Source organism: Simochromis diagramma, unplaced genomic scaffold (assembly GCF_900408965.1).
Source record: "Simochromis diagramma unplaced genomic scaffold, fSimDia1.1 OVJJ01000596.1, whole genome shotgun sequence".
In the NCBI taxonomy this organism is placed as follows: Eukaryota; Metazoa; Chordata; class Actinopteri; order Cichliformes; family Cichlidae; genus Simochromis; species Simochromis diagramma.
Window position 1 is genome coordinate 14,160,255 of NW_024387245.1, and position 14,894 is coordinate 14,175,148.

Genomic DNA, 14,894 nt, shown 5'->3' on the forward strand with positions numbered 1-14,894 from the left:
AACTGAGCACCAGGAGCGTCATAACCTGTTTTTTTATGGCTGAACAGCTCCAGTGTGCAGGTGGCCCAGTACATTTGTCTGTATGTTGTAAGCAACTTCAAGAAAAATGCAAGATAACTGAGAGGCACAACTAATCACAAATACACAGTTAACAAAATATAAACTTAAAAAACTAAGATATGAGTAAAATAGTTGTGCCTGAATAACTACAGTTGCTAGTGACAGATCTTTTTTGTCTCCGATCCACAGAGATCATTCATCGTGTCACTCTTGTCTTGATGATAATTTAAATGCATAGCTCCACTGCTGAAAGGCTCTGTACTGTTCAATGGTTAATGGGTATCCACAGTGTGTAGGGGTGGATTGGATTTCCCTGAACCACCCTTTGGTACTATATACTATTTTCTACTATAGGGTCAGATTGCTGGAGCAGTCCCACAATGAACTGAGCCGTTTTTCTCCACTCATCTCTTTTTCTACTAGGTCCCATAGTTTATGTTTTATCCTGGTCTCCCAATGTTCTACTTTTTTTCTCATCTCTTTCAGCTGCACCCTCCCACCCCCACCAGCCACAGTAGATGGCAGTGATCTCTTCCTGTTTAAAGGGAATTCTTCTTTTCCACTATTGCCACCTACTTGCTCATAAGGCAATCATCTGTTTGTCTCAGATATTGCAGGGCCTTCACCTTGCAACATAAAGCACAGTGAAGGAACTGTTATTGCCTCGAGGTGAAGTATAAAAGGTAAAGTGTGAAGTATATAAATAAAACGGAGTTGAACTGAATGCTTAGAGTTTGTCCTTCTGGTCATGCCTGTTGCATGAGACAAACATCACAATTTTTGCGGCTCCTTAGAAGAAAGGGAAAAAAAGAGAGAAATGCTAAGAAAGTCAACCCATTCAGTGAACCTCTCACCATTTTGCAAGCTGAGCTGATGCCTTGAAGCATGGAGCATAGCAACCAGTCCCAGAACAAAACCAGGAGACGCTCAGAGCAAACAAGTGTCATCTCATGGGACTCATGCTCACCAGGAGGAAAATGGCAGTCAAGCTTTCTCCTGGAGGCTGTGTGTCTGAGCAGGATCATGCCCAAACTCATCTCTTGCCTTACACTGGCATCAGATAATCTGTTTAAGTGTATTTTTGCCTCTTCTATCATTTCTTTATTAAACACTCACTCTGCAAACTGTTAGGTGAAACCGATGACTTTAGTTCTGTAAAATCCACAGTAGTTCAATTCTTCCTAATGCAGCTATATGCAAAAATCCAATTCATGAACACCTTGCGTGTGAGTAGCACAGTTGCTCAAACCAGACGTTTAACATGTGATATGTTATCATCAACTTGCAATGCAAGTGCAATAAACTTCTCACAAGCAGCCATAAATGATTAGTTTAGGTCGCAGCCACGATGTTTCAGAATATGTCTGCGACTGTAAAAAAGTGTGAAGAGATGCATAAGCAAAGAGGAAGGAAGCTAGACAGAGAGGCTTATGTAAGAAACAATTCAAGGATACTTCTTTTTAGCTGGTGACATTGTTTTGATTGCTGTGGTTCTAACATGAATATTGGCAAACACCTTCCGCCACTTAGCGATCTGTAAAGCATTAATTTGGCATCATTCAGGCATCCTTTTTTTCTTTTTAGAGTAATAACATATTACAGGACATATCGTGGCTTCTGTAAATAGAGTGCAGGAAATGATAATTATATGTTTGGATTTGCCGCTTGAGAGAAGATGTGACACGCCAAGATCCTGAAAGCAGCTGAAGCCGTACATCATCGTGGAAGTCAGCATAAGACTCCAGCAACAATAAAATGTGCCGTTCATCTTTTATGTTAACCTCAAATCAGATGTGTGTTATGGGAAGATCTCCTCTGGCGCTGTGCTTTGCGGGGGAAAAGCATAATTTGTTTCTCTTTTGATATCTTATTCTACTTGAATGGTGCTATAGGAGCAGGGAGCAAGAAGCAGGAAAGGGGATAAAGGAGGGAACTTTTCTCCTTCAAACCCACAGGGTCCCTCCATTGCTCTGCTGATGGTCTGTAATCGGTGTTTAGCACTGATGTGAAGAGGCTGGAGCTGCAGGGTCACCCTTTTGATACTTTTCAACATGACTCTGGTTTGTGTGCCCCATAATGGCCTGTTCACTTTTCTCTTAAAGAATAGTCAATGTGAACACTGACAGCTTGGCCATTGGGCTTTCACCCAGCAGGGAACGCTGACTTTAAAATCTTCACTAGCTAACCTTTTTACATACTAACAAGAGTACTGTGGCGAGATTTTGGGATAAACATTATTTTTCTTTATTGATCGGCTCCATCCACTGAAAAAGGCAGAATAGAAAAACACGGTTAAATGCGCCATCTTCTAAATGTCACTGATTTCTTGAACCCAGAGCTCAAGCTCTGATAACAGTAGTGTTTATGGTGTCGTTGTGCCATGTTAGGTTGGCCATCATGTTCAGCCTGCAGCTGATCTAAGACACACTCATAATTATGCAGCACTCTCAAGGTCTGAGTCATGAAGCTGAGCCAGGGCAGCTGTTTGCAGTCAGAGGTGTCCCATAGAGGGCACTGTTGGTTCTCATGAACGACCTGTGGCACAACAGGTTGCAGTGCTCCACTCTCTCTTCACCAAGTGTACATTCGCTGTCCAGCCAACTTGACAGGCACGAGCGGAGAAATGGAAAATGATGCGGTCTGTTTTGCCATAATTAACCAGCTGAACCTGATTTTTTATTTTTAATAAAATGCTTTAAACGTAAACGCGTGCCTCAAGATGTCTTTTCCTGCAAGGCAGTGCACATGACATTGAGCTTTTCATGTAAAAATCGGTTTATTCCAAACAGTGTTAAATAATTCATATCTCCATTCCCCACTGGGACAACTCTAATTAGTGTCTATTCCGCCGTGAGTCACGTGTATATGTTCATTTTCGCCCCCGAACCAACAGCGTAATTACCCTGCATCGTGAGGTGCCAAGCTCCTTTCTAATGTGCCAACTTTATTTATTATGATTACTATTATCTTTATTTCCAACGATGTGGGACAGAAAGCGCAGTCGTCTCGTGATCTGAGCTTTAGAAAACTGATGGGACTATACTTGCTGACGTGACTCCCGCAAACCCTCTAATTTGCCAATTCAGCCAGGAGTGCGCGTCCCATTCCACCTCCCTCCACCTCCACCCCCTCAGTTTCTGCACCAACACTCTCCGGTCCACAACTACAGGCTACAGAGCGGCAACAGGATCCGCTTCACCACCGCCTTTCTCCCGCGCTCGCTGTCATCTGTGCACGCGTCTTCGCCGTGCGCAAAGTTGCAGGACTATTTGTGAGATAATACAAGTCCTGTACGACACTTAGCCCTCCGCGTGAACTACAAAGGCGATCTGGACCGTTGTAAATCCACCACTATGTGAAATACAACAAGAAGAAAACAGAATGTCTTACAAAGTGTTTGGAATTTTTTTTCGAGGATTGTTTTTTTTGCTGACCTCGTTGATTTAGGGAAAACATTTATATATATATATATACAAATTGCAGCCTGATAAGGAAAAGCCGCTCGAATTTCCAACCACATGCCAACATTGGATGAGACCGCGGCGCCCGGATCTTGTGCAATAAGAGAAATGGTAAGAAGCCACAGAGAAACACCGCATCACTTTCACACACTTGTTCTTATTTCCTTTGATTGACGTTTGCGTTGCTTTATTCGCTGCCTCCCACTCGACAGTTGTTGAAAAAAAACGTGTTTATTTTCTAGAAAGATAGTGAGACTCTAAGCTGTTAAAATTATGGCACAAATTCAGCAGAGGTCTGCCAAATATTGAGCATCCTTTGGGTGCTGGGTGCGATTTGTGACAGACGGTTTGTTTTCACGCGTCCCAAAGCACCTGTTTTGTCCTGTGGGTGAAAAAAAACCTTAAGCTGAAAGAAAAAATAAGTTGATTAATATAAATTTTCCATTTTGGGAGTGAAAACGAAAAATGCGGACTTAACTTCCCTGCTGTTTGCCCTCTACATGCTCTGTGTTTCACTGGGGTGACGCTCTGTGTTCATGTCTGTGATGGCAGGTGGTTTCGGACGGAATACAACAGTTTTGCTTTAAATGGAGAACTGCTCAGAGGGGATAAATTGTGTGCAAAGTTGTGCTGCTTTCTGCTGAGGGAGCTATCCATCCGGCTTCCACCGAATTACCACGAGTCTGAGGAGAGACATGGGGCCGCTCCGGTGGATGGGACTCACCGCGCTTCTCCTGTGCACAGGTACGACCCCCATGCGAAACCACAGTGAGCACTTGTATTCATACATCTGAACAAGATTTATGGAAATGAAAGTTAATGGTCATGAAATAAGAGACACTATAAATACATCAACCTTTGCTGAGTGATTTCATTCACCTAATGAAATGCAAATGATGTCCTTTCAGCCAGCAGGACATATATAATTTATGAGACATATAATTAGCTGTAAGCTGTTGTGGCAGAATACAAAATGACGTGTAATATTAACATGAATGAACAATGACAGTTGCCTAGAGAGTGTGTGGGTTTGGTTGTTGGAGCAGGATGCAGTGTGTGAGCGTGGCACTGCAGAGCACCAGGAATAACAACAGGCTGCAGACACAACCCAGCAAAGCAGAAGAGATGCATCTTTTCATTAAGTTTGAGCTGATCTGCTCTTGGAAAAAAATAATATATGAGGGTGAATGTGTACTTGTGAGCGACTGCCATTGTGTTCAGGATGCCTAAGTGTATGCATTTTACTGTGAGATGAAGCTTTGTGTGACTTTAAAAATTGCACAGGCTTGTGGAGAAATTCGATTTAAAATGCCAATCCAGGGAAAATCAGTTTAATCCAGAGTGTTTAAATGCTATTTGAAGCTCTATGTTGAACATCCTCTCTTACTTTGCTATAGGTAGAAATCATCTCTAGCCTCAAATACAAAACACTTACTCTGTATTTATGTGTAAATTTATGTGCAGATTTTTGAACGCAGACAGCTTAAAGTTGGATTCATTAACACACAAACTTAAAAATAATACACTAGTAATTTAACCTCATTATCCAAAGCATTCATTTGCATAAATACACAATGTATCTAAAGACTATATTCAGGTAAATTAGGTTACGTTTAACTTTTAATAGTATGTAATGCTTAAAGAGTCACTTTAAGTTGTTGGGCATAGCTAGGTTTTAGTAAAAGTTAAAGTAGGCTACAGTATTGGAGACAAAGTTAAAGGAGGCAAGGGTGAGATGGTCTGGACATGTGCAGAGGAGGGATAGTGGACATTAGTGAAGAAGGCAGGTGGAAAAGAGGAAGACCACAGAGAGGAATGCACTGAAGGTGGACATGCAAAGGGTTGATGTGACAGAGGAGGATGCAAGGGATGGAGTGAGATGGAGGAAGATAATCTACTGTGGCGACCCCTGAAGGAAGCAGCTGAAAGTAGACAGCAGGTTAAAACATGTTACTGAGTCTTCCTGGTTTTTTGTCACCTTCAGAACAAGTCAAATCTTTCTGTTTCCAGTTTTAATCCAAGGCAAATCACATCTTTCCTGGAATACAAAAGACATAAGCAGAGGCATTTATATTCTTTTAGGAGAAGAAATATAACTTAGAAGTGCAAATAGTGATAAATATTCATAATGTGACCTAAACTCTTGCTGTAAATATCTCTCAGATCTACTGTATCAAAGCTGCTTTTTTGCTGAACCTACCAGAGCTGCGCGTTTTGTGATGCTGGTTAAACTGTGAATTTGCTTTAACAAATCTCTGTGATCATGTAACGACTTTCCTCATTTGCTCTAATGGACTCCTTTCTAGTGATGATGCCATCTGCGAATTCCTGATTAGAAAAAAAAAAGTTTTTCGTTTTATTAAAAATTGTTTTGGGGGAAAAAAAAATTTCTTGAGGGAAGTGATTCTCCTCACAAGCTGAAAGCCACTCCAAAATATGAAGGTATCCAAAGATTGATCCATTTCTCATCAGTTTGGTCAGCCTCTTCAGGTGAAAGTGGAAAGGAAGAAGAAAAAACAGATCCTGTCCTGTCAGTCAACCTCCTGCTGTTCACAGTCTCTGAGGATATTATGTCTCCAGCCACCTGATTGCTTTCACCCAGAGGTTGTCTCTGCGAGACGAGCACACTGACAGGCACATACTGTAGAGCATACCTACACACACTCACATACTGTCAGAGTAGCCATCAGGACATTTGGAAATATCTACAGCCTGGCATGCAGTAGGATGTGGTGCTGGCACTTTTTGCAGATTGGAGCTCTTTGTCAAACAGAAAAAAGTATCGGGGTGAAAAATTACCTTTACAGGGATGTTTTTTTCCCTTCAATTTGTCATATGGCACTACCATTTAAATTGCCTTATTTGCACAATGTACAGTTTTTATTATCACTTACTCATCATAGCACTAAAAAGATACCTAAGTGCCTGGCATAAAGGGCACTATACTAAACGTGGGAGGATTCTCACTTGAAGTTTGCCTGCTCTTTGTATGTGTGTGGGCCTGGCCAGAGTCGACGGGGAAATTGGAATGGACAGTTGAAAAGTTACAAAACCAAAACTCATTCAGCATTAATTTAATAATAGCTCACTTCTGCTCTCACTTAAACACACACACACACACTTGCCTTTTATATCTTAGCGAGGACATCTAATTGACATAATGCTTTCCCTAGCCACTTACCCTAACCCTAACCCTCCACATTTTGAGCCTCAAAAATGCCTTCGAACTTGTGAGGCCTGGAATTTGGGCCACATAAGGGGCCGTTGGTTCCCTCAAGTATTGTAACAGTCGAAATTTTGGTCCTCACAAAGATGTATAAACATGAGCACACACACAAACACACACGCAATATTGTGTTGAAACAATAACAGTAGAGTTGATTTACTCATATAAAGTACATAATGCCAGTGTAAACACAGTTTATTTAAGCCTATTCCAGTCTATCATCAAACAATAATGTTAAAATTATATGATTCCGTAAAGATCATCGTCTTTGAAAATGTCACATGCTTTCTTTCAGCATTATTTGTCCATGGCAACAAACAGAATAGTCAAAACACAACAGTCAAGTTAGTCATAAGGATTAGAAATGTTTGATTAAGGTAGGGACTGATAGCCGCTTCCAGCTAATAAAAATAGAAGTCTTTCTTGCATCTCTGAGATGATACAGGGAAGCTCAGTCTGAATTGTTCAGAATTTTAAAAAATGACATAGAAATTGTTCACATATTTAAGTGCAACAGTTCTCAATGTAAATAGAGCATGTGGGGGGCTTTGTAGTAGATAATGTTATTAAAATATTTGAGAAAAAATGTAGAAATCTCTGTACACAGGGGACAAGGCTAAAAACCAATATTGAGTGGCCGTGATCTCTGGGCTCCGAAATCACTGAGTGGTCTCAGGAGGTCTTTAACCCTTTAAAACCGGTCAGAGTGGACACGCTCCGTTTTGCGCAACTACTTTTAAATCCCGGTAGCACTGCAACCACGTGAGCTAGCGCAATAATTCTTTTTGCATATGAAACCGGAGGAGTTGTACTTACATCTTATGCCATCAGCTTGTCCTAGGTCACAGTTTCCTTCCACATATAGCTTTGCAAAAACTGCATAAAAAGCACTTGCAGCAAGAAAAACATAATATTCCAGAAACATGCTTTGCCGATCCGATCAGCTGTTCATAACACTTCCTGCGACGTCAGCGCGAACTATCGCACGTCCGCCATGACCTGCCCGAAACCAGAAGTGACGTCATTTTCGCGGAAATCACCATCAGGGCCTCATGGGCCTATACTGGTGTTTTTAAAGGTTATCTTTGACTTTATGACTTTCTGTGTCGTTTCTGGGATGCTTAGGACTCATATTGCACTGCTGGAAATAGTTTATTTTGATGCATATGCTGTTTTTTTGCAAATTTGCACTATAATATTTATTTTCGTTTTTCCTGCAGTGTATAAAAATTGGTGTATTTCAAAAATAAAACTATGAAGACACTCAAAATAAATTTCCTGTGGTGGGAAACTATTTTGTGCAACTTTTTTGTATTTACAGTTTTGAGGGATAAGCCTCTTAAATTTCTCTAACTAGAAATATATGTTAAAAAACAAAAACGATTTTCAATTTTTTTGTAGTTTATTGCACTTTTTTGCAATTTATGTAATTACTATGCACTTAATGCATACATATTATTAAAATTTAGGCTGTAATGGTTGTATTGATGTATAGCAACTTGAAATGCTCCCAAAAATGGCTCCACAGCATGTAAAAATATACTATAAGCTCTGGCGGACTTGGTTCTATGGTAGGTCTTAAAGGGTTAAGAAACAATTTCAGTTTGTTGCTATGGGAATGCAAGTTACGTTATTACCGTACAAGAAAAAATATGCAAAAAAAATCTTGGAATACCACTAACTTTTCCTGGCCTTTTTTATTTTTATGAGCTTAATTGAGATGCACTTTCTGATTTCTTTCTGGAAATCGTGGATGACACGTTCTTTGAGCTGAAGAGGAGAGCAATCATTGGCTTGTTCAATAATAATATGATGCTACAGGGGTGTATTAGTGGGTAACTTAGGTTCCATTAATACTGAATGATATATAGATGTTTGTCCTTTTCAGGGGCGGTCTTGAAGACTTTATCAAGGGGACGAGTGCTAAATACCATAAATATAATCCACTGAAAACATTTAATCCATTGTGGAATGAAAAATTTGACAAAGAAAGCTAAAATTTTATAACGAGTAACAACAGGAAGCACTGGGTTCATTGGTTTCTGCGGTTTTCAAACAGAGCTGTTTTGGAACAAGTGCATCAGATTTAAAATGTATGTATCATATATTTTTCAAATAAAACACACACAAAAAAGTGTTTTCTACACTTGATGTCTTTATCTGCTTTATTTATATTTTACTGAGTATCCCAACTATTTGGAAAAAGTTGTTGTACATAAATATTAAACTCACTCGTCTCTTTGTTAGGTACAGTTAGCCCTTGCTTTCAGAACCACCTTAATTCTTTATGGCATAGATTCAACAAGGTTGCTGGAAACATCCTTCAGACATTTTGGCACATATTGATGTGATAGCATCACACAGTTGCTGCAGATTTGTTTGCTTAACATCCATGATGACAAACTCCTGTTCCACCAAATCCCAATGGTGCCCTGTTGAGATCTGGTGACTTTGGAGGCCATTGGAGTATCATGTGCTATTTTTCATGTTCAAGAATCCAGTTTGAGATGACTTGAGCTTTGTGACATGTTGACACTGTGGTCATAAAGGACATGGTTAGCATAAATGGTACTCAGGGATCCAGACTGTGCCCAGAAAATATCTCCCACACCACCACCGAGCTGAAGCATTGATAAAAAGCACAATGGATAACTGCTTTCATGCTGTTTACACCAAACTACTACTCTCTGAATATTGCAGGAGAAATCGATGCTCATTATACCAGGCAACATTTTTTCATCTGGTGGCACCTGGTGTGGTTTTCTGCTGCTGTAGCCCATCTGCTTCAAGTTTTGACGTGTTTTGCACTGAGAGATAATCGTCCACAAACTTTGGTTGTAATGACTGGTTATTTAAGATACCGTATCCTTCCTATTGGCTCGAAGGAGAGAGCGAAACAGGCAGAGAAGACTTCTCTGAGGAAATAATCAGTTTCTGAAATATTCAGCTGGTGGCAATAACCATGCCACACCTTCTTCCACATTCTGATGCTCAGTTTGAACTTAAGCAGGTCCTCAAGACAATGTTTACATGGATAAATGCTTTGAGTTGCAGCCATGTGATTGGCTAATTAGAAATTGGGGTTAACGAGATCCGCTTTGATAAACAGGTGTTCCTAACAAAGTGCTGGTGACTTCATGTTCCTTTTTTTGCCTTCTAGTTTGGCAACAGGCTGGAACCTCTATAAAAGCTTAAAAATGGTTCTTGGGCAAACATAACCTCTGTACTCCTATAAAAGGTTATAAAAAGTGGAAGGTTTATGTTTGAAAGGTGATCCTTTGTATGTAAAGTTCAAAAGCCCCATTAAGAAACTCTACATGTGCCCCCAGAGGCAAGAGATTATCTCCACATTCTGTAGCTCAGTGAGTTTCGATGCTGTTGTCACAATATATTCCATCAGGAATTTTAGTCAGTTCAGCTTCATTGACAGTTGTTGTGATAGCATAATTAGAGTTTGGTGACGTTCAAGCATCAGTTGCTGTTGCCTGCTGCGTCAAATTTCACGGATGTGTTTTTGTTACCCTGATAAATTTTTATCTTCACGTCAGAGGTAATGCTTTTACAGCGCCCGCGCCGACTTGCTCAGTCAACGTCTGTATATTCTTTTTTCCTGTAACTTTTCCACGATTTTGAAATCGCAAATTAAAACTCGTACTGACATCAGCTGATTTAAGCAAAGTGTCTTCGCCACTTTTAGATGCCAAACTGTATTTGACAGGGATTAAAGTCATTCTATGGGGTGTTTTTAGAAACAGGCCAAAAGCTGAGTTAAAACTGATTATCTCATGCCACTGTGAAAGAAAGTGAGAGAGGAAGAGCCCAAAGTGACCCTGCACACACATTAAGGCTGTGAAATCTAAACTGGCAACTACCTCCAGGATAGTAAAGTCTCATGGGATATTACTTGTTGGCTCTTAACATCTCCTGGATTAATTCTGGGAGGGAGTTGGCAGGGATGTGTGGTTCTGGGCAGTGATTTTACTTAAAGAAACAGCAGAGGCCTGTGGAATTAGCTGACTTTGTCGAAAAGTCTTATATAAAATAACCTCTCGTCTTTTCTTCTCCGTTTTCTCCTGTTTTCCCTCTAATGGGTTCTAAGTGCTATAATGGCGATAACCATAAAACAAAAACGTAGGTACTTTTTACTGAAGGGTTTTGTCCAGGAAGAAAATATTGAGCGAGTCTTATTGAGGGTCTTTCCTGGGGCAAAGTCAACATTTACCACACTGAAAAAAGACATACTGCATTGTTTCTAAAGCTATAAGTCAAAGGAGAAACATAGTTATTAATAATTTGATAAATCCATTTAAAAAAAGAAAAAGTACAGTGAATGAAATGTTGCATTGTAAGTTGATGGATGAAGCTTGGGTTATCCTGCGTGGCACTGTAGTTACACGAGGCTCCAGAGAGGAGCAGCAGGAAATGTTACACCAGGGAGCCATACGTCATTTTGTATGGATCATAACACAGAGACAAAAGTCATAAAATGAAAAGAGATGTAGAGCTATGTTGAGAACAAATTGTAAGACAAACCAATCAAATCTGTATGCTTCAAAAAGCTTCTGCGCACCATTGTCTCGAATAAAGCAAATTGAATTTTATACGAATCCTTCAGAGAGCAGCAGAAAGGAATGCTACAGGAGGGAGCCATAAGTCATGATATACGTTTTATATGGATTACAGCACAGGGAGGCTAGTCACAAGATGAGAAGTATGGTAAAGGCTTGTTGCATATTTTTACCATGAAAAGATGGAATTTTTTAGTTTTTATTATTTTATTTTTTTAGCTCTAAACATAACCGGTGCAGTAAAAAGGAAAAAACAAACAGTTTATGACCACTCTTTGCTAAAGTATGCTTATGCACAATCTTTTTAAGGTACTTGGCAGGTAGGCTGTTCCCGACATCGTAGAGGACTTGTCACAGTTCGTCTGTGGATTTAGGCTGTCGCTCAGTTGCTTCCATCTCCTCATGTAAGCCCAGACAGACTCAGTGATGTTGAGATCAGGGCTCTGTGGGGGCCACACCATCTGTTCCAGGACTTCTTGTTCTTCCTGCCGCTGAAAAATATTTTTTTATGACTTAGGCTGTATGATTGGGGTTGTTTTTCTGGTGTTGCAGAATGGGTGGGACCAAGTAAACATGTAAATGTGCGCCAGTGCTACTCTAATGGGAAAGTAGTAAATTATGATATAAATAATTAACCATACTATAACACTTAAGCTGCATTGCTTTTGCTTTGCTTTCATCGACGTACATTTTGGGTCACGATGTTCAGATAAATGCAAGTCTTAAACTTCCTTTAGCTTTGTTTTAACCTCTGCCAGTTTCTAGGAAAACTTTTGAGTTTTTAAACTTAGTTTTTTTGTGTGTTATTTCCCCCTTGTGTTTTCTGCCTGTCACATTGCACCATGGCACAATATACAAATATTTTTAAGAGGAAAATTATTCAAAAATATCACAAATGACAAGTTTGAATTCAGTTTGTGCTCTGTTTACTTTACCTTCGCTCACTGAATGGTTAGTTTTGGGTGCCAAAACTTCTTGGTTAGGTTTAGGAAAAGGTGCACATTGAACAGTCACTCTTAAAGTACAGATATCCAGGAATACCTTGTGTATGTCCCTGCAGCAACTATGACAGATTGGCAGTATCTGATGCTCTAGAATAGGCTGACATTTTGTAAGAAACACAACTGAATATTCACTTGCAATGATTTTTCCAGAATAGAAGGTCCTAAGATTTTGTACCACATGCAAGTCATAGGGTTCACAGGGACATCCAAAGTGCAGGACTGAATAATCATCAGAGTCAAATCTTCAAATTCTGAAGTCTTGTGGTCCTGGATATGAATCCATCTGCTGGCCGGTGTCTTTCTGTGTGAGATTTTAAAGTTCTTTCTCTGCCTATGTGGGCTCTGTTTAGGTCTCTGGATTCCTCCCACGGTCCAAAGAAATGCTTCACAAGGTCAACTGGTGATTCTAAATTGGCCGTAGGTGTGAATGTGTCTCCGTGATAGCCCTGTGACTGGCTGGTGACTTGTTCAGGGTGTACCCCACTTTTTGCTCTAAGACAGGCCCAAGCCTAGAAGAAAATAGATGGCTCCTTTGCTTATGATAGTTTAAAAAATGTATTATGGTTGCATAATAAAGTATGTAGCGTTCTATCCAAAACCATAGTTACATGTTTCAATGGTAGAGCAAAGCTCCCAAATCTAAAAAAAGTGCATGTGTAAACATAATTATAAAAATCACATCTACTCTTTAACTGTTAAAAAATTGTGTGGACCAAACAATGTTTCTATGCATTACAGGCAAATTATTGTTTACCATTTTCCCCAACATTTCCACACATTATATCTATTGCTTATTTGGGCTGTTTTGATGGCCATCTCCTGATCATAGACACTTTAATGTTCTCTTTATCGAAATTCTTGTTTTTCCTTGTTTTCTTCACATCTTACATGCTACTTTAACAAATAATTCACTTATTTCTATCAAAGTATATGCCTACTGTAACCTAAATCCCTTGGCTTTTTTGAACTTTTTCCCCTCCTCCTCCACATCATAACACTCCTCTGTAGAACTATCCTCACTTGCCGGCTCCATCGCAGTGCTGCCTGAAAATGATTTCCTCCTTTTCATCACTGGAGTCTGTGTCTGAAGAGCATGGGGGGATTACTCTCATCCTTTCTTTTGTCGAATAATGTGCTAACAGTGATGGCCTGCAGGAAAATATATGGCGCCGTCATCGTTTGCACAGAGTACCTGAGCATGATGTTAACATGTCTTTTTATTGCTGAATAACACGTGCTGACCAAGAAGAAAAAAAATGTTTTCAAACCTGAGTTTCATGAATTTAATTGCATTGCTTTAACCTTTATGGCTGGACTCAAACACAGGAGCTTATTGCTGTGAGGCGGCAGTGCTAAACACTCCAGTTTACGTCTCCTGGTTTGTGCACTCTAGGTGACCTGAGCTCTCATATTCTGTCATAGAAACGTACTAAAACTTGTGCCCAAACTGATTAAAAACAACAATACAGGGTTTAATGCAATGCTTGTATATTTTCTTAGTTATGAATTGAAGATATGTGTTACATAGACTGTAAGGTAAATATTAATCAGAACACAGATTAAATTATAACCTATGGAAAACCAGCTTTGACAGTTTTGACACCATCTATTAGGCCAGTGGTTCCCAAACTGTTTTTGCTGGGCCCCCCTTTGTTTTACAAGAAAAATGTTCGCGCCCCCCCACCGCCCGCGCGTACGCACAAACACATCCTCCAACCAAACACAACCATATTTTGCTCCATTGCGGTTTATTTCACACCTCAAACATTTAGTAAACAATTAAGCAAATACAAGTAATCTGCTATAAATTACAGGTAGTAATAAAATAAACTACTAACTCTTTTACGCTACGTCCGCACCTACACGGGTATTTTTGAAAACGCAGCTGTTTCGTCAGCACGTAAACAGCGTTTCGAATCACCGAAAACGGAGGATTTTTAAACTCCTTTTTTGCGTTTACGTGTGGACGAGGAATACAGAGTTCGTCACGCACAAGGTATGTGCCTTTTTTCACGTCATGCTGTGCGCCACGTTATTGTTTACATGAGATGAATTGCAGAATGGCAGATAGAGACAAAATACTGTTAATCTGACTATCTTCAGGTTTTACACGCTTACATATACACACGCAGTTACTGTCCCTCCATTTACAAAGGCAGAGGCGTCACGGGATACTGTTTGTCCGTGATTTGAACTGGGGGAACAAATCGTGGCAGGATCAGCCTGATATTATTTGTATCCCACTGTAACTTTACTGTATACAGAGCTAACATCTCCAAAATGTCAGGAGTAGTTAGTCATTACAACAAGTGTTTGTGAACTAAAAATGTGGGATACTGTTTGTCCGTGATTTAAACAGCCCAGCGGTGCTCCCGACAAAGGGAAAAGCAATTCTGCAGGGGAGACCTACCTCGGCACTTGTGCAGGTGAAACCAAAGGGAAGATATGCTTCACCATATTTTCTAGTCTTTGGCTTAGAATGAAGTTGGTTTGGAAACATATTCAGCTATGCTTCATCTCCTGCTTTGCGTTTGTGTGGGCGCCCGTGCTAGCAGTGTTCAAGCGTTTTGTTTTG

General features: G+C 40.0%; 1 protein-coding gene across 1 annotated transcript in view; it reads left to right on the forward strand.

The window, feature by feature from the left end:
* Positions 1-2,949: 2,949 nt before the first annotated feature.
* The window catches only part of si:dkey-112m2.1 (transmembrane protein 132C), a 175,523-nt gene continuing 163,578 nt past the window's right edge, over positions 2,950-14,894 (forward strand). The window contains exons 1-2 of the mRNA XM_040000154.1: positions 2,950-3,632; positions 4,074-4,265. Coding sequence (XP_039856088.1) covers positions 4,217-4,265 — 49 coding nt within the window. The 5' untranslated portion in view covers positions 2,950-3,632; positions 4,074-4,216. The remainder of the gene's footprint in view (positions 3,633-4,073; positions 4,266-14,894) is intronic.